This window comes from Gopherus flavomarginatus, chromosome 2, assembly GCF_025201925.1.
Source record: "Gopherus flavomarginatus isolate rGopFla2 chromosome 2, rGopFla2.mat.asm, whole genome shotgun sequence".
Taxonomy (NCBI): domain Eukaryota; kingdom Metazoa; phylum Chordata; order Testudines; family Testudinidae; genus Gopherus; species Gopherus flavomarginatus.
The window spans coordinates 162,699,803-162,725,349 of NC_066618.1; the positions used below are offsets into that span (position 1 = coordinate 162,699,803).

At 48.0% G+C, this 25,547-nt stretch overlaps 1 protein-coding gene across 3 annotated transcripts in view; it reads left to right on the forward strand.

Annotated features, from left to right (window-relative positions):
- The window catches only part of GFRA2 (GDNF family receptor alpha 2), a 111,812-nt gene that overhangs the window by 80,068 nt on the left and 6,197 nt on the right, over positions 1–25,547 (forward strand). For all 3 annotated transcript variants that reach the window (XM_050940088.1, XM_050940089.1, XM_050940091.1), the window contains 3 exons: positions 12,770–12,879; positions 14,330–14,470; positions 21,273–21,448. In XM_050940088.1, the coding sequence (XP_050796045.1) occupies positions 12,770–12,879; positions 14,330–14,470; positions 21,273–21,448 (427 nt within the window). The remainder of the gene's footprint in view (positions 1–12,769; positions 12,880–14,329; positions 14,471–21,272; positions 21,449–25,547) is intronic.

Consider the following 25,547-nt stretch of genomic DNA (forward strand, 5'->3'; position numbering starts at 1 on the left):
GCACTTAAAGGCAGAAATCTGAGAAGCCATGGGACTGTTCCAATAAAGTTTATTCCTGGCAGTTAGAATCTCATCCAATGACTGTGAACTCATTGTATATAACGGAAAGAGTGACATCTGGCTTGGATATTATGGAAAGATTACCAGCTGGCTTGTCATGTATTATGAAAAGAATAACATTTGCCTTAGAGGATGCTACAAGCCAGGAGCACGGCCCCGGGGAGTAGGCTGACAAATTTCCATCACACTCGGTGATGAACTTGCCACAGTTCTTTAAGGGAATTGACATAACTTTGTCTCTAATTCTGGGAGAGGGAGATGCTGTCATGAACTTTATTTATCTCCTGAGGAGGGGTGGGGGAAGGAAAGAAGGAAGGAGCTCAAGTACCTTCTTAGCACAAGTATGTTTAAAAAGCATCAGAGTTTTTCTGCAGTGGGGCAGGTCCCCCCTTGCCTGCAGATTGGCAAGAGGTTATGGGGGCTTTTAAGGCCAGATCTAACCTCACTGGTATCAGTGGAAAGGGTCCCATTAACTTCAGTGGGAGCTGGATCAAGTCCTTGGCCCAGGGCTCCAGACTCCTTAGGGTAGACTGGTCTCTACATTCTTAGCCTCCCTCCTTTCTCTCTGCCTTGTGCACAGGGAGGCATTGCTTCAGCCCCTAGAGACATACAACCTGCAGGGGTTATGAATGCCCTAGCGGGAGCACGCTCAAAAGTGGCCTCCTGTCCGTGGGAACCGCATGCTTTCCAAGACATAACTAAGCTGTGCCAGCTGCTATGAAAAAGTAGTGGGGGGGACCCACTTTGGAGTGTCTCACATCCCTGGCGGTACTAACGCTCTCCCTGCTGCTTGCACTCATGTAGCCTGATTCTAAGCTTGCTTGCACTGGGTCCACACCAATGCAGCACCACTTCAGCAGAGTCACTCCTGACTTACACCAGAAACATCTGCAGGAGGATCAGGCCTCCAGGGAGCTCAGGTACAGGGACTATTCCCTGCAGAGATGTACAATGGGGTTAGAGCTTCATATACCACCCCTTTGCCCATCCACTAGAGTCAGCACTCTGCAGCCTTCTGTCCCCTGCAGTCTAGCTGCAGCTTTGGATATCTCCTGCAGGGTGGTTTATTCCTTTGCAGTAGGGCAGGAGTGTTTAAGATGGGCACTGAGGACAGGAGTCAGGCACAAGTAGAAGAGGCACAGGCTGGACATCCATGGAGGTCAGTCTGGAAGTGGAAATAGCAACACCAAGGGCAATGGGTGCTGGAAGAGAGGTAGCAGATGTGGGAGCCGGGTCTCCCCTGTTCTGGATTCAGCTGGTCTGCATCTCATGTTGCATCATCAAAGATAGGCTCAGGTTGCCTGGATGCTGAATGGCCCAGAGCTGGGTGGCAATTGGGATTCAGGGATTTGGTCTGGCGCATTATGAAGATAGGGGCCATTTGGGAAATCCAGATCTGGGTGCAGATTTTGTACAACCCCATCTCTAATAATAATTCTTTGCCCTTCTCTAGTCCCTGTCCTCCCTGGATCTCCAGGCACCTTGCACTTTGCATTGATGCCCATCACCATAGTATCCAAGCTCCACATTAATGAATTAACCCTCACAAATGCCTCCCGTCCCACCCCAGGAGGCAGTAGTATCCCCATTTTGCAAATGGGCAGATTGGGGTGCAGAGAGGTGAAATGAGTCACCCATGGTCACCCAGCAGATCAGTGGCATAGGGCAGGGAATAGAGCACAAGTCCTCTGAATCACAGTCCCCCCAATTAGCATCCCCTTGAGCAGAGCACACACTCCAGCTGTGAAATGTAAGTCCCAGATGTAAGCAGTGAGTGGCACCCAGCCTCTCAGGTGTCAGCAGCAGTGGCTTCCCAAGCAGCAATGTATTCTTTTCTCACCCTTGCTGATGCTCTTTCTCCTGGGAAGGCAGGCAGGGCTTTTCACACCCTGAGCTGACAAAGCTCACAGCTGGTTGCATTCAATGTCTTCAACTCGGGGTGCGGGGTGTGTTGACCAGATGCTCAGTAAGGTGGCTCAGCCTGGTGTTCTGATTTCCTCCTGGGGTGCTGTATCCACAGTTTTCCATTCCATTGGTACTGGTAACCATTCCATTGGTACTGGTAACTTTCCCTTCCACATCTATCCTGGTATCCCTTCTCCTTTCAGCTGCCACTGCTCAGCAGGACCTGTTTCTGTTTGCAAGCTGCCTGCTGTTGTATATCCGGTTGTACCACTAGCAAGAACAAACCTTTCCTCTTTTCTCCACAGATGCTGCCTTTTGAGATTGATTTGTACCAAAATATGTATTCAGTTTGGGATAGAAACCTCCATGCTTCATGGCATTCACCAACCTCTAATTAATGGGGGTCAGGAAGAAACTTCTTGTTGGGGAAGACTATCCCATAATTACCTACTGCAAGTCTTCTTGCCCTTGCCTCAAAAGCAGCTGGTCTTGGCCACTGAGAGAAATGGGGTACTGGGCTAGATGCACTCCAATTTTGATCCAGTCTGGCAATCCCTGTGATCTTTCTTGTGAGTTTCCCTCTTATTTTTTGTGTGTATTTGTGAACAGACCCTCGTTCAAATGTATTTGCAGGACAATTATTGGTCTATGGGTTCTTAATGAGCAGATCTTCATGACCATTCACTATTCAAACTCTGAGGGTATGTCCACCCTGCAGCTGTAACTTCCACCTGGGGTAGATGTATACATGGTAGCTTTGATCAAGCTCGCATGCTAAAAATAGCAGTGTGGCTGGAGTGGTGCAGGCAACAGAAGCAGCAGCTGGCCGCTTGAGTACAATCCTATCCTAGACCCTAGGTGTGTATCTGGGAGGTTAGTCCATGCCTCTGTCCACACCATTAGTAGACGTGTATCTACCCAACCTGGAAATTACACCTGCAGCCGCAGTGTAGACATAGCCTGAGATAGTGTCGTGCGCCCCTAGGTCTCATGGTGTTGACTCCATTCCCTGACGGGAAGAATGTAACTCTTACAATCAGATTTCCAGCATGAATGGCTGTGTTTGCAAATTCAGTTTGCTTTATCCTCATCTGGGATGAACTGGGATAATCCATGGAGCTACACTGGTTTACATCAGGGGAGGATCTGGCCCTCCAAATTTGCTTCCTATGAATATTCTCCTAAATTTGGCTGTTTCCTTGAAAGTACCTTTCTGCTAGAAAATTTGCAGAAAGGGTGAAATCTTTGTAGAAGGGTGGCACAACTTTCCTTCTCCTTTTAGGTTGTGTCTTCACTGCAGAGTTAGTCCAGTTGATCTGCATGACCATCTGAACACATGTGTTAGCCTCATTCGGGTGTGAGCACCCACGCTGCAAAGCCATATCCGAGTTACTGTGACCTCCCTGTTTCTGCACCCACCAATGGTTCTTTGAGCAGAGATACTCTGATTCTTTCCCAGCCAGTTGTCAATTATGGGAGAACTTGTCTGTCTTACCAGGAGAATTATGAGAAGACATTACAGGGCTATCAGCATTTGAGTGATTTAGCCTGTGTCCTCCTTGCAAAGCAGATGGGTTCTAGCCCAAGTGAAAGTGTAGCCTGGGTTCTACCCTGCACCCCCAGCTGGGCCAGGTAGCCCAGGCTTGAAGCACCTCCAGACCTGAGTAAATGGTTTTTGGGTGTGGACTGTAGGGAGAGTTAGTGTAAAACACTGGTAAGAGCCCGGATTAACTCCTCAGTGAAGACGCACCCTGGCAGGGCTCAATCCTGCAAGGTTCTGAGCACTCCAAAGCCAACCCAGTAAAGCACTTAAACACATGCCTGACTTTAAACACAGGAGTTGACTTCATTGAGACTCTACATGTGCGTAGGTGCTTTCCTAGGTATGGGATGGAATGCTCAGAGCCTTGTAGGCTGGAGCCCAGGGCACCTGTCACTGCGTTGATTCTGCCACAGGTTGTGGAAAAGTGCCTTTCCCTTTGGGAGAATAATATCACAGACCAGGGAAATAAACAAGCAGGTTTACTGAAGCCTAATCTGCTGCACTGTGAGGAGGAGTGGAGTGCTATCAGGTTAGCTTTGCGTTGGATTTACGAGTGGCACTAAAACAAAAGAGCTGAGCATGACAGAAAGGAGAGGTTTGTTTCCAGCAAGGAGAGGGAGCTGGCTCTGAACTGCGGATGAGGAGAGGGTGGGCTGATGTATGCATAGACATCCTTCCCTCCTGAGGGCTGACAACGTGTACAGTTCGCTCAGAGGAAGGTGGGGGAATTGGATCAGGGGCCAGGCCGTTCTGATTTGCTTTTGTTCTCACATTTTCCACAAGAGAAGAGGGAATTAAAACCCACATCGGTGGCTTCTGAATGGAACACTCCTGACAGGCAAGCAGCACGCTCTCCTCTCTCTCAGGGTCTGTCCACACTGCAATATGAAGTGTGATTGCGCTAGCTTTACGCACGCTATCATGACTTAAAACAGCAAGGTAGGTGCAGGCTGCAGCATGGGCTGCACAAGCCCACCTGGAACGCTGGGTACTTATTCACATTGGAAAACCCATGCTGCCACATCTCCACTGCTAATTTTAGTTATGCTACTGTGGGTATGTCCACCCCATCCGCAATCCCACCTCCAGCTGCAGTGTAGACGTACTCTCGGTTGGTGTGTCTGCTTACAGCATGTTGGGAGGTGTTAGCCAGGAGATGAAAGCCAGGGAATTGGTGGCTAAGGTGCAATAAGAACAGGAGTACTTGTGGCACCTTAGAGGCTGACAAATTTATTTGAGCATAAGCTTTCGTGGGCTACAGCCCACTTCTTCAGATGCATAGAAAGGAACATGTAGTAAGGAGATATATATATATATATACATACAGAACATGAAAAGGTGGAAGTTGCCATACCAACTGTAAGAGGCTAATTAATTAAGATGAGCTATAATCAGCAGGAGGAAAAAAAAACTTTTGTAGTGATAATCAAGATGGGCCATTGCAGACAAGAGGTGTGAGGATACTTAAGATGGGGAAATAGATTAAATTCCTTTAGCTGTTTCTCTTTCTCCCCTGCTGTCCTCTGTCATGCCCTTTCCCACTTGGTCATGAAAGACAAGTTTGTTATGCTGCTGGTTAGCCAGAATGCTTCTCTTGGGCATTCCTTTTAAACTGGAGAGAGGCACTCAGGTCCTATGGTGGCAAAGGCCATATAGACACCTAGCTAGACAGAGAGCCTAGAACAATTAAGTCTCATAATAAGGCAAAGGCTGAAATTTTGCATCCTGCGCTCTTTACCATGCTTGTTGGCCCCCATTAGGCCATGGGAAGCAGAGAACAGCTGTAATACACTGCTGTTTGGGGACACCTCCCTACCCAAGTGGGCTGGAAGCAGGCTCCACATATGGACCTCATACCAGCTATTCATCAGCCGGGGAAGACACTCTGCACAGAGGTTATTCTCATGGGACCAGTTATTCCCATGCTAAGTCCTCTTTCCACTCCCGAGCAGCATAGAACGGGCCTTAGCGTCACTGAGAATCAGGCCTGATGCATTTTTAAGTTCCTGCCTGAGCACTTGTATCCGTTAGCATCGCCTCGCCAGCTTAAGAGAATTGAAAACGCCAGGGGTCGTGAGATATGCAGGAGGAGGTGATATCTGAGCTCATTAATTCTGGCGAGCTGTATCATACCTCGCTGTTTGTTTCTGGGCTAGTAATGAATCGAGGCAAACGATTGTTTTTACACTGCCTAACTCCAGGGAGAGAATGTTGTATCCAGAGGAAGAGAAAGATCTCTTCATTGTCCTTTACCAGGGCTGCTCTGCAAATCCAGGAATCCCCTGGGACCTTTTAGCTTTAGCAGCTCCATAATTCATGATCCAGCTGAATAGCAGTGCATATCATTAACCCTAATGCTGAAGTCAGGGCTTCTCTACTCTCAGTACAGAATGTCTGTGCCAGGCATATTGGAAGCCAAGAGAGTAGGGGTTCAGGATGCCCCATCTTGTAGTCTTATGTGTTCTGCAGGTAGAGATGTTCATGAGTTTATGGGAGATCTGGCAGATTGGGTCCACATTCCATAATTACAGTAGCAAGCCCAGAGTTAGGCACTGTACAGATACAATGAGAGACAATCCCTGCCCTGGAGATCTGACAGTCTAAATAGATGAGCAGTGGGAAGGAGGAAGATGAGTATCCCCATGTAACAATGGGAAACAGAGGCACAGAGAGATTAAGAGTACATCTACCCTGCAGCTGGCAGCGTGCCTCCCAGCCCGGCTAGCCAGAACTGTGGCACACTCCCAGTTGCAGCAGAGACATTCCCTAAGTGACTTACCCAGGGTCACACAGGGAGTCTGTGGCAGAGCCAGCAGTTGAACCCCCTACTCTCAAGTCCCAGTGTCTTAACCACAAGACCAGCTTTCCTCTCTGTCTAACGTAGATGCAGCTCCACTGGAGATCTCTGGACCAGATTTATCAGTGGACTAAATGGTGGTTCATTTGCATTATTATTACTATTGCTATTATTTTATTATTTATTACTGTTAATTATTTATATTACCCTAGTGTCTAAAGGCCCCAATCCCATTAAGATTGGCACATCCCATTAATATAGCCCTGGAAAATGTAGTCTGTAGATAGGGAGTAAGTAGGGCAGCAAACTGGTGTAAGTGCTAATTCAGAGCAAAAATGAGAGTAACTTACACGCTAAGGGCTTAATAAGCAGCAGGAGAAGGTATAAGATACAACACATGGGATGACTGTTTATCTTCCAGTTTCCTGGTGGCTGTTGCATGTTTCACTTCTAATCCTTTGGCATGTACAGCAGAGCCAACCACACTCAGTTTTGAACACACAGAATGCCAGACTGGTACAAGTTGCACCACTTTCCCTCTTACCCTCATTTTCCAACCGCTTGCATCCTGTCCTCAATTGTTATTGCTGAGTGCTAGTAAGCAACTGCTGAGTTCCACCCCATGGGTGGTTGCATTTCAGCAGGATCTGTCACTCATTCTGTAGAGCACTTTGATATCCGTTGTGACAGAAAGCAATGTATAAATGGAGGATATTACTGCAGATCCTTCCACTTCATTCAATCAGGGCTTCGTTTGTTCCTCCATTTAATGTGATCAAAAACTTCTGGATCCAAATAATTCGTGTTTAAACCCCCCCCCACACACAATTTCCGCTCTTTATATTGATCAATTTGAATGGCTCTAGGCAGGTAGTATTGGATAATTCAATCACTGGTTGTAGAGAACTGACATTTAATTAACAAGGAAGCAAAAAGAAAAAAATTGGAAAGAGGCAAGAAAAAATTGCTCAGGGGAGACTCCCCTGTGAAAGCCAAGGTCTTTTCTACATTGAGCAATATGATGGCAGGGGACCTGGCTACATTGACCCAGTTTGGCTGAGTCACAATTCAGTCCTCAATATGTTGCAAACCCTGATGAGGGAGATTCTGTTATTGTTACTGAGTTCCACAATGTGGTGTTTTTTACAGTGCATGTGGGGCACCAGGTATTATGATAAGGCAGTATAATCTAGGTATTAGGGCACTGGACTGGGCGTCAGGAGATTTAGGTTCTATTCCATGTTGTGACTGTGTGTCACGTAGACTACTTCCTTCGCTGGTCTTGTCTATTCAGACTGTAATCTCTTTGGGGCAGGAGCTGTCCCTCACTAGGTATATGCACAGTGGCGTATGCAGGTCTACTGCAACATTAATAATAATAAGGCACCACGTGTTAGATGACTGGAACTGAATTGAGAAGAGTATTTGTTTAGAGATCCACAGAGTTCAGCTCTGGCTTTGCCAAAGCTGTTCTAGGTTTGGAGCTGGTTTTCTTTTTCTGTTGACTCATCTCTTGTTCAATTATTACTTTTGTTCCTGGGAGGAAACCCCATTTTTTTTCTTGGCCAGCTTTCCCAACTGTAGAAAGTTCCCTACTCAGCGCTGCCAGTTCCATTTTAGATTTGCAAGGCAGCTTTGATGTAACTGAGAAGAAAATCCCTATATGGCAGTAAGCCATACAGCTGTAAGGCTGTAATGTAAGCAAACTCCTTAACTCTATATGGAACTCCTTGTTATTGGCCTTGCTGGAAATCTATCTATCCATCTATCTAGCTATCTATTCTCCATGTTTCTCTGACCTCCCTCTCTTCAGAGTCCCCTCTTCCTTTTTTTTTCTCCCTGTTTAGCCAACCCCAAGAAAACCCCATCCTCCAAAGGAATTAAAACAAAACACATGAAGGAAGACACCAATCAAAATGGTGGCACTAACATAGTGTTTGCAGACCATCACTGTGTTCACTCTGCTTGTATGTGCCATCCTTTCCCCTAGCCCTTGGTTCTGTCTTTGTAAGTTCTACAGGGCAGGGACTGTCTCATTTTGTGTTTTTACAGCACCTCATGCAATGATCTCAGCTGGGGTCTCTAGGTGCTACCATAACACACATAATAATAATGGCCATGCTCCCATATGGCCCTCATCACCTTGGTATCCGAGAGCCTCCCATTAAGCAACAAATATTATGGTTGTTGTCTCTCTCTCCCCTGCCACCAAGAAGCAAGAGAAGACAACAAGGGGTATGAAGGAAAACAGAGGCAAAGTGACTTATCCAGCAGTCTGAGGTAGAGCCAGGAATAGAACTGAAGTTGCCTGGCTTTCAGTCTGCTGAGGCCTTGGCTACACTCACACTTTACAGCGCTGCAACTGGGGTGTGAAAAAACACCCCCCTGAGCGCTGCAAGATACAGCGCTGTAAAGCGTCAGTGTAATCAGGGCAGCAGCGCTGGGAGCGCGGCTCCCAGCGCTGCACGCTACACCCGTAAGGGATGTGGTTTACATGCAGCGCTGGGAGAGCTCTCTCCCAGCGCTGCCGCTCTGATTACACTCACGCTTTAAAGCGCTGCCGCGGCAGCACTCCCGCAGCGCTGCTGGGGCGGCGCTTTGAAATTCCAAATGTAGCTATACCCTCAGCCGCTAGCCTAAACAAAGATGGGCTTGGAAGAAAGGGAAGAGGCTTTATTTGCATCTTTATGTGATGCTCAGAAGCAGGATGTTCTGGTCTGTTCCCCCACCGCCCCTAATCCCTGACACCACTGTCATCCTTTCCCTTTCTTCTGGCCTGTTTGTCACCTTCATTCTGCCCACTCTGTAGCTTAGAGCTACTGCCAGTGGTGCACTGGGGTGAGCATGAGAGCCTAGAGGGGAGCTAGTATGGGCAAGCAGAGTCTCTGGTTTCTTATTCCCTTTGTAAACTTGCGACTTTGTATTTCAGTGTCACTGGCAAATCACAAAAACAACCCAACCCCGGGTGCTTCAACCACACGCCAGCCTCTAACATTCCAGGGGGCCGATAAGATCCAGCAGTGATATTATACAATCCTGGAACGATGCTGGCAGCAGTGTGGCCAAACAAGGATATGAAATTTACAGAGCACTCGGAATGTAGACAGTACTTAAAGAGCGAGCAATGTCCCAGCATACCAGCCACTGCTGGTAACTAGCTAAGCATATTAGGGCAGTGTCTTGTATGCCATCCTTATAGTATTTACAGGGTAACTAGGAATCTGTGTGCAGTACTTGGATACTAACATAAGTGATGGCCCCAGCTCACCGCTCCTTCCTCAGTGGAAGAGCCCTGAGTAAGCAAGGACCAATGAGTATAGGGTTACTCACAGTACATGCAAGGTAAATAATAGTGCAACATGCATGGATACCCATGTAACTGTATAATGGTGTAGCTACGGCTTTGCTACTCCTAGTATTTCCAGTCTAGTTACTATGGCCCAGGGTAACATGCACAGCTAGCTATGTAACTGACTGACTGTAGCAGTGCTGTGTAAACCAGCAAGGGGTTTCATTTAATCCAAAGTCTCAGACACAAGAAAGGGTAGCCTTGTGATTTGGGCATTGGCCTGGGATGCAGGAGAGATGAGTTCAGTGCTTGGAGCATCTGAAAACTTCCTTGGTTGGCCCTTAGTCTCTCTACAGCATTGTGAAACAGGGGGACAGTACTGCCTTCATTTGTGTAATCTGCTTCAGTTTGTAAGCTTTCTATGGCAGGGGTCAGCAACCTTTCAGAAGTGGTGTGCTGAGTCTTCATTTATTCACTCTAATTTAAGGTTTCTCGTTCCAGTAATACATTTTAACATTTTTAGAAGGTCTCTTTCTATGTCTATAATATATAACTAAACTATTGTTGTATGTAAAGTAAATAAGGTTTTTAAAATATTTAAGAAGCTTCATTTAAAATTAAATTAAAATGCAGAGCCTCCCAGACTGGTGGCCAGAACCCAGGCAGTGTGAGTACCATTGAAAATCAGCTTGTGTGCTGCCTTTGGCACACATGCCATAGGTTGCCTACCCCTGCTCTACGGTGTCACAGCACCTGGCATGATGGGCACCCTGTTTTGGCTGCAGCTACTAGATGCGAGTGCTGGGGTGGGAGTGTTCCTAGAAGGAGCTATTGCTTTGGCCTATCTGTAATGCTAACACCTTGCAACCTGTACGTGGACCCAGACACTAATGACATGAACTTGTGGCAATGTGACAGCACAGTGATTGCTCTTGCAACAGGGAGAGTCGGCCCCATGCCCTGCAACAGAGCCACTCTCACGTCCCCCCGGCTCTCTGCACACCATCCCCTGAGTGCGTCAGAGAGGAGCTTGCAGGTCAGGCTGTTGAGAGAGGTTTGAAGCGAAGATAGGGAGTTTTTCCTGCTGTTTTTGCTGGTGAGGCTCTAAAGGCTTCTGTTTCTGTCACCCTGAGGGCTGAGAGATGGCAGGACCCAGCCACTCGGAACGAGTTGGACAGGCACGTCAGCTTCGGCTGTGCTCAGAAGCCACATCTGTCTAAAGTCAAGCAATATGAGCCACTCAGGCGGGGAGTGTTTGCGCTGAGAGGATTGGGAGGGGGCTCTGAAGTGCCTTTCACCCAACCCCCTCAATGGTTGTCCAGCCCGTCAGGCTTTGAAAGCATTAAGGCTTGATCCTGCAAAGTGCTGGGCACTCTCTGCTCCCACTGGAGCTGGGGGCTGGGATGTGCTGACTGAACTCAGCACCTCTCAGAATTAGGTGCTTAGTGTCTGTTCCCATCCTGGCTTAGGAACAAACTGTAAACAACTCAGAAATCCTTACCCCGTCAACTGCCGGGAAAAGCGTGCCAGGCTCTCGCTGACTTCAGTGGGTCTTAGGGTGGTATGTCATCCATCCCTAGCAGCAGCAGGGAAGGGAGACCCCAAGGACAGCTGCCAAATGGGCTGCAGAAAAAGTAGGCCGTGAAGGAGAGCTTTGATCTGTCTCTCTCTTTGTGAGCACGGCTGCAAGAGGCCTGATGTGAATTCTCCTGGTTTTTGCTGTGTGAGCAGTGCATAGTGCAGTGGCTGGATGCCAGGCAGGAAAGAATGGGTCACTGATGCTTCATAGAATCTTTTCTCCAGACCTTCCTGCTCCAAACCAGCATTTCTTACTGCCAGGGGTAGTGGTGGCCTTCGTGCCTGGGTCTCCCTGTGTTTGTGAGAACCTGTTTAAAACAACGATGGAGAAACGAGGTGAAATATTTCCCCTTTTGTTTCCCAATGTGTGTATTTATAAAAGGAAGGGCTTTATCTCACTCTGCCCCCAGTGAGCTGCTGAATAGCTGAGGAATATAAATCCTCCTGCTTCAGGGCACAAACCAGCCACTAACTAATGAGGGTCAGGAAGAATCTTCTCCTGCGAGCAGGTTATTCCTTAATTGTCCACTGGGGTTTCTCCCCTCTTCCTCTGAAACAGCTGGTGCTGGCCACTGTCAGAGCCAGGTCTGATCTGTTATGGCAATTGTTATGTTCCCATGAGAAGCCATATGACATTTGCATGGGTCTGCTTGGGTTAGGCACTCTGATATTCTCTCTATATGCGTATAGCCATATCATTTCCTCGCTGTAAATCCAGCCTTACAAAAGCCCCGTGAATGTACTAGCCCAGGCTTTGAATCTACTCACCCAACCTTTGGCATGTTCCTGAAAAACAAGACCCCCATCCCCCAAACAACCCAACCCCTATAAATAGCTCATTCGCCCATCAGGAAATCTTCCTCCCGATGAGGAGTGAAATTTTGCAAGGTTGTGGTGATCAGCATGGTCGTAATCAGCAAAGAGATCCGGGAACCCACTTATTCTTGAGGGGCTAGCCTGATACCTCAGCCCACCCTGTCCCTTTCATGCTTTCTCTGCATTCTGATTCTTGCTTCTGAGGGTTTGTGTTTTTAGTGCAAAGTTAACTCGAGTTCTACTCAAGTGTTGCCCCTAACCAGAGTCCCATCCATGCACAGAAACCTATCACTTGAGTCTGCTGGTCCTTTTCACTCTAGCTGGCCAGACTAATGGGGGAGGGCAATTGATCATCAGAGCATCCTCATGTTTTGACTGTGAGCTATGTTCAAAACCTACCCGGATCTACGCTACAAAGAGGTTGATGTAAGTCACCGTTTGTCAACTTTTTGTGCGTGTGTTTGCACTCCAATCTGTCTCCCAATAACATAAATGCCCTGTTACGGTGATGCAGTAACGCCATCTCCCTGAACGGTGTCGAGCCATGGTTGACATACAGTGGTAGACGCTGCATGAGTGTGATCGATGACAGAATGAGATCATATACATTAAAATATTGCTGCAAATCCTAGCTGTTATTCTCCTTTATCTCTCCTCTCTAATATGTTCTCTTATCTTCTTTTTCTCTCTGCTTTAAAACCACTGAATTTACTAGTTCTTAGGGAGGAAAAAGCAGACAAACCAACCAAACTCTGTTCTCTCTCTTGTGTTTTGTAACCAGGTCAAGACTGGCAGATTTTCACACAAATTGTCAAGTCTCTTTCCAGTCACTTACCAGCTGCCCCGGGGATAATTACCAGGCGTGTCTGGGCTCCTACGCAGGGATAATAGGTGAGTCTATCTTGTTCATCATACAGACCACAGCAGGGTTGCTTTTCTCAATCAGTGTCTGGGTTTGGGGGGGACTGGTTTATGGATTGTGGCTTGGGGGACTTGACACTTTAGAGACAGAATAACTTAGTGCTGGGGCGTATTGGAAGAGTGGTAGTGGATGCAGATGTTGGAAGTTTAGCAAAGCTGCTGCAGCCAGCAAGAACAACCACTTGTATCTGCAGGAACCTTTCTCTTAGCTCACAAGAGCAAAAGCACCAAACCTCCTTTGTGCATCTGCTGCAGGGTGGGGTTATAAGGAGATGCTGTGGCCCAGTGGATAGGGGGAGCTGGGTTGTATTCCTACCTTTACCTGCTGTGTAACTTTGGATAAGTCTCAGGTTTCCCTCTGTTAAAGGGGCATAGAGATGCTGGCCTTGCTATGTACAGCACGCTCTGTTGCTAAAGGAGGATGTATTATTACTGGAGACAACTCTGGTTCTAGAGGTGCACCTGGGAGAAAACAACTGAAGGTGGCAGAGGTGTCTGGCAAGCTCAGCCGATGCCGATTGGCCTTTCCCCAGAGGGGTGCTCCCGAGGTCTTCGGCAGTAGGTTAGATCCTAGGGTGCAGGTTGCAGGGGAGAGAGCTGTGAGTTTCAGAGATAGAAAATCCAGCCGCTTTGTCACTCCGACTCAGTTTCACTCTTCAGTCCAGAGTTTTGCTTCTCTAGCTTTGCTCAGACCCAGAGCTCCTTCTCCCCTGCCCCCCCAATTACTGCACAGCATTGCAGGGGCCACAGTGGGCAACCGGGGAATGTTGTTATGATCCTGACACCAGGACTCAAAGGCATCCTGAAACCAGGAACGCAGAGGGGATGATGGGTGGGCCAGGGCCCCATGTGAAGCTGTCAGGGCAGCTCTGCTCATCACATCTGAAGAGAGACGCAGGGGCAGGTTCAGCAGGACAGCAGCATGTCTGAGTCAGACAAGATTCCCACAGAGAGAAGGAAGGAGCAGGGGACCAGGCCAGCTAAGAGGGACCAAGAGCCATGTGTCTGCTTAGACAGGACAATACCAGGGGCTAGTTATGGGACATGGAGCCTTTCGCCCACCACCAAATTGTTACCCTCCCTCCATCTCCCACTGAGTTACCTGCTTCCCCTTCTGTGCTGTGGATCCCACCCTGAGCTGGTTCCTGAGTGAGCAGCTGGAGGGAGAGTCCCTGATAGCGGGAGTCTCTCAGAGCCACTTGGGTTGGGGAGTGGGGGCTGGAACGAGCCATCTGCAGTTCCCTTTAGCTCTGCCTGGATCATGGGGAATCCACTGGGCATGGAAGACGAGAGCCAAGCTAGTGCACAGCCCACCCTGCTGTGCGGGGAGGCTGTCGGGGCAGAAGGGAGCACAGAACTGTTTCTCTCCGTCAGACTTTGCTCTTCTGGCCCCTGATTCCCTTTCCTTCCTCCTGAGCAGGGTTTGATATGACACCCAACTACATTGACTCGAGCCTCGCCAGCATCACGGTGTCTCCTTGGTGCTCCTGCAGAGGAAGCGGCAACATGGAGGAGGAGTGTGAGAAGTTCCTGAGAGACTTCACAGAAAATCCATGTCTCCGTAAGGCACCTCTCTTCACTCGTTGTCTGTCTGAAGGGGCTTTGGCCTGTCCCAGGGAGCAGGGCAGGAGCTCTGGCTGTGCGGGAGCTCCCTCCTATTCTAGTCACATTCTCTCCCATCAAGGAGTGCTGTAGGGAGCCAGGCAGGAGGGCTGGCTATGGGGGAGCTCCCAGATATTCCAGTCCCAGCCTCTCCCAGCAGAAGCTATGGGAAGCAGTCTGATGCAAGGGACTCCATGGAGTGCTATATGCTGTGCTGCAGGAGCACTTTGTGTCAGTGGGAGCTCACAACTGCTGCATTGCAAGCTTCTCTCAGCAGTGGTGCTGCAGGTGTCTGTAACCTCCTAGATATTCTGGCATCTCCACAAGACCCTGTCAGAGCTCCTGCTCCAGGTGTCTGGACAGGAAGGAGATCTAGGAAATTCCTCCTGGCTTGGGCTTGCTTTCTGTGGAGTTTTGGGAAACCGTACAACCTTGCAGATAGCTATTGACAAGGTTGCTTTGATGAAGGAGGCTCTGGGGTGCTGAGCTCCGGGAGTTTCATTCTCTCCATTACGTATTATAATTGTATTTATTTAATTAGTTGTTATTCAATTTAATCATCCGAAAATGTTACTGTCAAGCTCTCAACCTAGTGCTAACAATGTCCCCATCCCTGCCTCATCGTCAAGCTAATTTAATCTGTTTTGGGGATAACAACTGAGTGCAAGCAGTCCTAGATTATTCTGCCATTGCAATTTAGTCCTGCCTTGCAGGATTAGCCTAGCGCACTCATGAAACAGAAGGCATTGTCGATTTCACATCAGGAGGCATTGTAGAGAAGGAAGTAGGAGCCCTGTCTCACTTGATACTATGTAAATAGTAAATAAAGAAATAATACAATAATTATTATTAATAATGCACCTCAATCCTGACCAGCAGCACCCCTGTTTTTCCAGTTCTAGATTCCCCATATGCCGGTCTGCCAATTCCCCTGACTCCTGACCTGTAGCACCGCCCGCTATTCCAGTCATGGCCCTCATTCCCTACCCCACCCTAATGTTTCCAGTGCGCTCCGCCCACTATTCCTGCCTGCTCACCCTCTACAGCTGTACCAGTGCGCTTCAGTTCAGACTTGCACAGCTGCCAAATTCTGTACAGCACCATGTAGGACATACTATGCAAATAAGCTATTTTGCATATTTGCAGATAGTTTGCATTTACTCTTAAACTTCCCCTTAAAAGTATCATGAGGATTTCATGCTGGTGAAAGGCATTGGGCAGAGCTAAGATTACCTATACAGCCCCCTTATGTGTGTTCATTAGGACACACTGTTTGATTATACCACTACATACTGCTTTTCCCCAACATGAGTTATCAGTGTTTGAACTTAGGGCCTTTTGTGCCACAGCATACACCTCAGCCATCTGAGCTATAGTACAAGAAGAGCTGTTGCTCTAAGCAGGCTGTTATCCTCTATGTGGACTAGTCCATAGAGTGGGGAACACATCACCAGTGGGTTATACTACTTTTTGTGAGGCAGCACCGGACTGCTGGGTGTCAGGATTCCTAACTCTGGGAGGAGAGTATGACCTAGTGGTCGGTGACAGCACAGCCAAGCACGGTTCAGCCCACAAAGTGGATGACACTTGCTATGTCATGTTGGAGAGTGGCACGGCATTTTACAACTTACAGAGGCAGGCACAACAGAGCTGCCAAATGCATGAATGTTGTGTGAGATGCGTGATATGGGACTTTTGGACCAGCTTCATCCTCCACTATTCGAGACTGAGCTTCTCCAGAGAGCTTATCAGTCCCATCAAAAGCATGTGCCCATTTTGTTGTACGGCTCAATGGCTTCCAGGGTTTAGACTGAGATCTGCCCGAACTCATCTCACTTGTGAGTGCTAGAGATGTTGGAGTCCAGAGTTAGGTTACAAATGTGTTATTGCCTTGTCTCACCAACACCTGTTCCCCACCTCATTATGTAGCTCAGTTATGCCACTGCAGTTGCAACATGCCATTGGTACGCTAGACAGACTCAGGTCTATTTCCACCTACATACAATCATAGAAGATTAGGTTTGGAAGAGACCTCAGGAGGTCATCTAGTCCAACCCCCTGCTCAAAGCAGGACCAACCCCAACTAAATCATCCCAGCCAGGGATTTGTCAAGCCGGGCCTTGAAAACCTCTAAGGATGGAGATTCCACCATCTCCCTAGGGAACCCATTCCAGTGCTTCACCACCCTCCTAATGAAATCGTGTTTCCTAATATCCAACCTAAACCTCCCCCACTGCAACTTGACACCAGAGAAGGGCTGCTAGGATGATCCGAGGAATAGAAAACCTGTCTTATGAAAGGAGACTCAAAGAGCTTGGCTTGTTTAGCCTAACCAAAAGAAGGCTGAGGGGAGATATGATTGCCCTCTATAAATATATCAGAGGAATACATACCAGAGAGGGAGAGGAATTATTTATACTCAGTACCAATGTGGACACAAGAACAAATGGATATAAACTGACCATCAGGAAATTTAGACTTGAAATTAGATGAAGATTTCTAACCATCAGACTAGTGAAGTTCCAAGGGGAGTAGTGGTTGCAAAAGACATATCTGGCTTCAAGACTAAGCTTGAAACGTTTATGGAGGGGATGGTATAATGTGATAGCCTAATTTTGGCAATTAATTGGTCTTTAGTGGTAAATATGCCCAATGGCTGGTGATGGGATGTTAGATGGGTTGGGATCTGAGTTATTATAGAGAATTCTTTCCTGGGTGTCTGGCTGGTGAGTCTTGCCCACATGGTCAGGGTTTAGCTGATCGCCATATTTAGGGTCAGGAAGGAATATTCCTCCAGGGCAGATTGGCAGAGGCCCTGGGTTTTGTTTTCCCTTCATCTGCAGTGTGGGGCATGGGTCGTTTGCTGGAAGATTCTCTGCATCTTGAAGTCTTTAAACCATGATTTGAGTACTTCAATGGCTCAGACACAGGTTTTATACAGGAGTGGGTGGGTGAGATTCTGCAGCCTGCATTGTGCAGGAGGTCAGACTAGATGATCATAATGGTCCCTTCTGACCTTAAAATCTATGATTCTGTGATTGACTCTTGTTCTGTCATCTGCCACTACTGAGAACGGCTGAGCTCCATCCTCTTTGGAACCCCGCTTCAGGTAGCTGAAGGCTGGTATCAAATCTTCCCTCATGCTTCTCTTCTGCAGACTAAATAAGACCACTTCCCTCAGCCTTTTCTCATAAGTCATGTGCTCCAGCCCCCTGATCATTTTAGTTGTCCTCCACTGGACTCGTTCCAATTTGTCCACATCCTTTCTACAGTGAGGGGCCCAAAGCTAGATGCAATACTCCAGATGTGGCATCACTAGTGTCAAATAGAGGAGAATAATCACTTCCCTCGATCTGCTGGCAATGCTCCTACTAATACAGTCCAATATGCCGTGAGCCTTTCTTGGCTACAAGGGCACGTTGCTGACTCATATCCAGCTTCCCATCCACTGTAATCCCCAGGTCCTTTTCTGCAGAACTGCTGCTTAGCTAGTCAGTCCTCCGCCTGTAGCAGTGCATGGGATTCTACCATCCTCAGTTCAGGACTCTTCACTTGTCCTTGTTGAGCCTCATCAGATTTCTTTTGGCCCAATCCTCCAATTTATCTAGGTCATTCTGGATCCCATCCCTACCCTCCAGCGTCTCTGCCTCTCCCCGCGAACTTGCTGAGGATGCAATCCAACCCATCATCCAGATCATTAATGAAGATGTTGAACAAAATGGACCCCAGGACTGCCCCCTAGGGCACTCCACTTGATACCGGCTGCCAGCTAAACATCAAGCCATTGAACATTACCCACTGAGCCCGATGATCTAGACAGCTTTCGATCCACCTTATAGTCGATTCATCCAATGCACACTTCTTTAACTTGCTAGCCTTCCTGTACCCTGTGTCCTTATGCCACAACCCCTGTCTCCACTCCAAGTATAATTCTTTCCAGGTCTGTGAACTCCGAGTACCACAGCTCTCCTCAGTTTCTTCTATTACCAATAGTGCCAACCCCAACCCCCGAGTCTAGGCTTCAAAAATCATGAAATAAGCTTAATACTCATGAGATTAACCCCCAGACTCACACAATTTAGGGGCTTTTTTTCTTTGCCTTCTAGTTTCTGAGCCTTTAAGGAACACTTGGGTCACGTTTTCAGGCTTTTCTCTGTAACCAGATGTGACAGATGCTATAGATACATAGACTATTCAAAGATTACTACACTGACTTTATAAATGTTATATGTATCCTGATTGGCTGACTAGTGATTGTCACACCAGGAGGGCTGGAATCATGGCTTTTGTTTCCAAAGAACTGAGATTCTCATGCACTTACTTACATTAGATACTGGGTTCTAAGTAAAACACCGAATATCATGAAACTCACAATCAAACCCTACATGCTGGCAATGCTATCTAACTCTTCTACCCTCCTGCTCATTTGTCATTTCTTTTTCCTTTGCAATGAGCAATAGGGGTGTCATAGTGGGGAAGGTGGTGAGAGGAAAGATTAAGGTGTGTCGGAGGGAAGGGCAGCACCTTGAACTCAGTGGCTTTGAACCATGTGGCTAGCAGCTAATCTCTTCCAAGTTTCTGGCTCCTGTGCATTGTCCCTGTCTGGGGGAGCTGGAAACCTCTGCCTCTGGTGTGCTTTGCCCATGGTGCATCTAGGGCTGATGAGAATGCCTATGGGCCGGAAGAGATGCCCAGTGAAGGGAGCGGGGATGCTGAATTTGGGGGATGAGGGTGGGTGTAGCAAGGGGAAGGGAGAGATGAAGGATGAGAAGGAGGTAAAGGAGGATGGGAGGTGATGGGGAAGGAAAATAGGGAGAGGATGGAGGTGAGAAGGTGAGGAAGTGGAGGTGGAAGATCCTCTACCAGATGGTATTTTTAGTTCTGCTTTCCAGTAATTCCCATCCCATCACTCTCTTCTTTTCTCTGCCTTCCCTAAACACTGCCGCCACACCCCTGAGATACCTCTCCTGCACGCAGAGCTGGAGAGGAATCCAGGGTTCAGTGGAGATGGTGTAATTTGTGCTGTTTCCATCAGCAACTGCCATATTCTCTATGATGGCACCGCAGTGGGGAGTGGGGCTGGAGACAATGCACCCGGGCATCTATCTCTGTGCTGGGCACAGAGCCCATGCAGCCAGAGCAGCGGGTCAGCACACGATGCCTAGTTTCCCCTTCCCCCCACCCTCTTTGGAAACTTTTCTTGTGCCATTGTGTAGAATTGCCGCTGGCTGCCACCTTGAAACAGACTAGGGCCTCGTGTGCATATGTGTGTGTGAGACAGAGAGATGGGGAAGGAGGAGTTACTATTGGAGCAGCAGAACTGCTGCCAGCCCCAATCTTCTGCATGGGAAAGCCATTGACAACCTCTGCAGAGCAATGGGCTGGAGTGAGGAGGACTCCAGGACCGTCCCAGAGGATCCATGAGACACAGAGTCCTCTCCATCAGGGGTGGGGGTGCTCATGATGGAAACCATGCATGTGGTGTTTGTTATTAATACTTCAAGCCAAGGGGTGTGGCTCACCCCTAGTTCCAGCACTGCTGCCCTCAGTCCCCTTCCCTGGGTTCAGGGAGGAGGTGGGGTCCCCACTAGAGATGAGAGTTCATAATATGTATCCCCTCTGTGGTGGGATTTTGTGATATTTGAGAAACGGGCTTGGGGCAGGGGGAGGGAGGGTTAAGGAGAGGAAAACACTTTGATCTGCAGGGGCTGTGTCAGAGTTAATGAAGCAGAACCTCAGCGCGGCAGGCTGGGTCCCAAAGCAATGAGGTCTGGGCAGGAAGGAGGGCTGGAATGAGGAGCAGGGAATGGGAAGGAGGATAGGTGGGTAGAGAGTGTGTGAGAGAGAGAAGATGTGAGGCCAGGAAGGAAGAAGAGTATGAATGAGAGATGACAGCCTGACAGGAAGAGAAATAACTTGCCCACATTGTTTGATGCCTGCTCACTCCCACCCCTGGCCTCAGTACCCCACTGACAGCTAGTAACTCCTGGCTCTCTCTGCCATGGCATGAGTCTCAAAGTGGGACATGTGCAAATAAAGCTTGAGGGCTTTTGCTTCGGCAGCTGCTTGGAAGCAAGCAGACTCCCTCCCAAGGAGGAGGCTGTCTGGCTGGCCCAACAGAGCCCCAGCAACTATCTCCTCTCATGGGCTGCTGGTGTGAGAGTCTGGGTGTGGGATGGCAGTGACTGTCTCTCAGTCGTTATCTAAGTCAGCCCCTAGCCACGATCCCTGATGACCATGAAGCTTGATACAACCAGCTGGGAGCCACCCTAAAACACAGCAAGCAACATTTCTAGTGGTTAGAGGAGGGAATGGGCTGTCAGGGATCCTGGGTTCTACTCCTTTCCCTGGGAAGGGATTGTGCTCTAGTGATTAGCACAGTGGTCCAGGAGTCAGGACTCCTGGGTTCCATTCCCAGTCTAAGGAAGTAATGTTGTGTAATGGTTGGAGCAAGGGTGTCATGTCTGCCATGGCCTTTGATCTGGCGTCTACTGCCAACTTGCTGTGCGGCCTTGGGCAAGTTGCATCCTGGTTGTGTGCCTCAGTTTCCCCATCTATAAAATGGGGATTATGCTGACCTGTCTCATGAGGAGGGCAAGTTCGTGAGCTTTAATCCATTCCTAATATTTGTAAAGTGTTTTCAGATCCATGGGGAAGCACAGCATGTTTAGTATTTATTTTTGTATGCCCTGTGAGTTGTGTGCATAGAAGTTGATAGTGAAACCACATCCCCAAAGCCCTGTCTCTCTTTCCATTCACAGGAAACGCCATTCAGGCCTTCGGCAATGGTACGGATGTCAATCTGTCCCCCAAAAACCCCTCGCAGCCTGTCACCCTGCCCCCTAAAACAGAAAAGAGCCCCGCTTTTCCAGATGACATCAATGACAGCAACACCATCTACGACACCAGTGTGATCACAACTTGCACCTCTGTTCAGGTAGGACCTCGGCTCCGGCTCCTGCTCCCTCTTCACAGAAGACACGTGTTAATTGGATGCATGGACCTAGCTTGGCCAAAGCTTCCCACATATTGATGTGCCTGCCGGGACTTAGCCTAAGGTCTTGGAAAGTGAGGGTTGTCTATTGAAGGCTGCTGTTTGCAAGTGTACCTCTTGAGTTATTACAGCGCCAAATTCTCTGTTACCCCAAATCCCCTTGGCCCATGCCCAGCACTGTATTCTCTGTTACTCAGAATCTTCCTGGGCTCTGCCTAGCCCCTGCTACATCTCCATTACCCAGAATCCTCCAGGGCTCCTGAACAGCCCCAGCCCCAGTGTGTTCAGTGTTATGTGTATTAGATGGTTTGATTTCTTTTCGCCTTCTCTTATTTGGGATGGATCTCTCCCAGGCTCATGCTTTCCCATGCAGTGAACCACGGGCTACCAGTTTTTGCCCAGGTTGGCTAGCCTTCCTGCTTTGGGCGAGCACTGGAAGCTGAAAGTGCCCATCAGTGTCCAGACACAGCCTGTGGATTTATGGCCCGCACGTATGCCCCTATGCACGCACACCGCTGTGTAATTCTGCTGGCGATGGGCTGGGGAGGAGGTGGTGGGATCTGGATCAAGATTAAGATTATGTCTGAGGCTGAATCGGGGGCCCATACTCAGGTTCCAGGGCAATGAAACCTTGGCAAGTGATTCTGTTAAGACAATGACCCCAAATAGATAATCTCTTAGGACTATAGTTGCTTTTGTGGGATTTTCCCCACCTTGGATTGCAATCTTCTGAGCTGCCCTCCTGAGATTTTAACCATAACTAAACAGGAACCAGAACTGGAAAATAAGGTCCCTTCTGCTTTTGAATTGAATCCAGAAACAAAAACAAACCCACATGGGCTGGCAAGGTGTGACGGAGCAGGGAGCAGGGCGGATTAGACCTGGGAATGTTGCCGGGGAGTTACATTGGGGATGAGAAGGAAGCTACCTGAGCTGTAACCTGAGCCAGGAGGGGGATGGGAAGAAGTGACACCTTCTGCCCCGGAGACTGAACAAAGGAGAGGAGGAGCAGAGGGGAAGGGGAAGAGAGCTGCTGAAGGGATTTTTAGAGTCAGTTTGGGCTGGGTGGTGCAACGCAGGGAACCCCAAGCTGAGTCTAAGCTCCCTGAACTCCCCAGAAGGACTTGATTGAGGGGTTCTGGTTGTACCTACAAGCTCTGCTTGGGACTGTGTTCCTGTTGTCTAATAAACTTTCTGTTTTACTGCGGGCTGAGAGTCACAGTGAGTCTCAGGAAGAGGGATGCAGGGCCCTGATTCCCCCACACTCCGTGACTCAAAGATCTTAGAATTTAACCCTTAAACCACAATTCACAGCTCCATCCTTGGCCTCCTCAAATTCCTCTGGCCCTGCAGACTTCCAGTTGCTTGAGAGTTATTCTCATTCTGCAGCAAGAGCTGGCCATGCCCGTTTGGCATTCTCCTTCACAGCTTTGCCTAGAAGAGTGATATGTCTATGCGGTGGTCACAGGGTGTGATTGCAGGTTGTGGAGACATACCTGGGCTAGCTGTAATCTAGCTGGATGGGGTACTGATAGCAGTGAAGTTGTGGCAGCATGTGCTTCAGCAGGGGCTACCCATCCAAGTAATTACTCAGGATTCCAGGTGGGCTTGTCCAACTTGTGCGCTACTCTGGTTATCGAGCTCGCTAGACTAAAGCCAGCTCAGGTACATCTACTCTCCCAATGATTACAGTATTGCTCTGCCCTAGGACTGAAAGATGTGTTGTTAGCTAGTTCGATCCATTGCTTTCTAAAACTCTAGTGAAGACAAGGCAAGCTGCACTATAGCAAGGCTTTAACTCAACCCGTTTAGCACATGCTGTAGTACAATTTACCTCGTCTGGTCTAGAGTTTTAGAAGGTGTTGGGACTGAGATAGGTAACCTCATCCAATAACCTTCAGTCTTAGTCTAGATGAAGCCTCAGACCCACCCAGAAATTATTACTCATCCCATCACTGCACCTGAAGCCGCGTTGCTGAAGGCAGGAGAAGCATCAAGTTACCACACTGATCGGAGTGGTGTACAGACAGCTATTGGAATCACTCAGCTGGCCCCCATCTTTTAATGTTTATCAGATGGTAATGCCCAGAGGCCCTGATCTTCTCTAGGGACTGTACAAACGCACAGAAAGACACGGTCCCTACCCCAAAGAGCTAGATAGATAGATGGGCATCTCCTACTCACAATCTCAACCGGAGGATGATTCTCTGTCCACCTCTGCAGAAACAAAGTAAGTCTCTTCTTCTCCTTCAGGCTGGCGAGCACACGTGAAGGCAGCAATGTCACCCTTGGGCAGCCTCTAATTAGATCCGGCATACTTGAGTAATTACATCTTATGTTTTCTAGTTACCACTCCGTGAGACAATCAGCAGCTCAATTTCATGCTAGAATTGCGACACATCAGGGCCCCGCCGTCGCCTTGGTGGGCACTTGGCTCACTGTTCATTGTGAGACACGCTTGGCAGAATTGTTCTTCTAAGTGGGAAGAAAGGGAAAAACAATGGTGTTATCAGCGTTACTGCATCTTCTGCTCCATTTGCCACCTGATGATGGAAGTGCTGGTGGTGGTGGTGGTGTGGCGGTATATTGCTGGAGTCAATTACTAGTGGACTAGTTTTGCTCGTAGTAAACCCAGTGAACTCCACTAGATCAGACCCTGAGCTCAGTTGCTACTCAGGGAGAACTGAGTGGGAAGAGAGCTGTGTAAAATGTTTTTGCTGTAACTCTTGTTCAGTGAAGAATGCAGATTTGGTTGGGAATTGGAGTTGGCGCCAACCAAGTTTTGGTTGAAAAACACCTTAAAAAAATTGGAAAAAATCAAAACGTTTCATTTTGACATTTTATGAAACAAAATATTTCGATTTTTTTTTTTTTTGGTTCAGAACAACCTATGTGCTTCAAAATGTCCTTCTAATTTTACTGGAAAAATCCTCCAGATATTTAAAAATGGTCCAGAACCCAAAACATTGTGATTTTGTCAAAACAAAACATTTCATTCAACCTGACATTTCTTTCTTTCTTTTTTTGTTTTGGACTTGTCGACATTTTTTGAAAAATTCGTTTTCGGTTTGCCCTGGAACAATTTTTTCTTGATTTTTTTTTCAGAATTGCCAGAGAACCAAAATACCCATTATTAGCACAACTCTAATAGGAGTGATACCTGAGTGAAAACTGAGTTACACACAGGGCCCTATTCTGATCCTCTATACTGTGAGGAGGGTCATGTTCTCTGCTTGTAAAAACAGGCACAGCTCCATTGGCTTCGGTCAAGCTGCCCCAAATATACCGACAGATGGCTTGGCCTGTGTTACTCCACTGACTTCAGGGATGTGACAATGGATTTACTCCAAAATCAGGCTCAGTCGCTCCTTTATAAATCAGGAATAGCTCCATGAAGTCAGTGGAGTAGTTCCTGATATATACCTGTGTAAGATCAGAATCTGACCCCGAGTGAGCCAGGCTGGATTTGACCCACTGGGTAAATCAAGGGTATCTCCATTAAAGTCATTAGGCCTAATTCTCCTATCATGTACACTGGTGTGACTCTATTGACTTCACCAGAGTCACTCCAGATTTACACTAATGCAAGTGAGAGTAGAATTAAACCCAGTGCAGTTACACCAACATTGACCTTAGTGGGGTTACTCACATTTACACCAGTGTAGCTGAGAAGAGAACTATGCACTTAGATTTTCAGTTCATACCACTTTGTCAAGAATTAAGGTGTGCTTTGTCGGTGAGAGCCAGGGGACTAGAAAGCACTCCTGGGATTCACGTCTAGATCTGCAACTGACTCGCTATCTGACATCGGGCAAGAAAATGAGAAGAAAAAGTTAGCTTGTAATTTTTGAACTTCCGTAAAAGTTTTTCTTGGAAGAGCAGTGCCATGTGTGTGTCCTCGTGTGTATTTGTGGGTGTGCGTGTGCTTTACCGTTTTGCAGTGGTAGCCTCCCCGGGAGCACTGTGGGCTCTGAAATATGAATGAAAATCCCATCCCCCAGCAACTCACTCAGATAGTACAAATCTCACTTTCCGGAGTCTG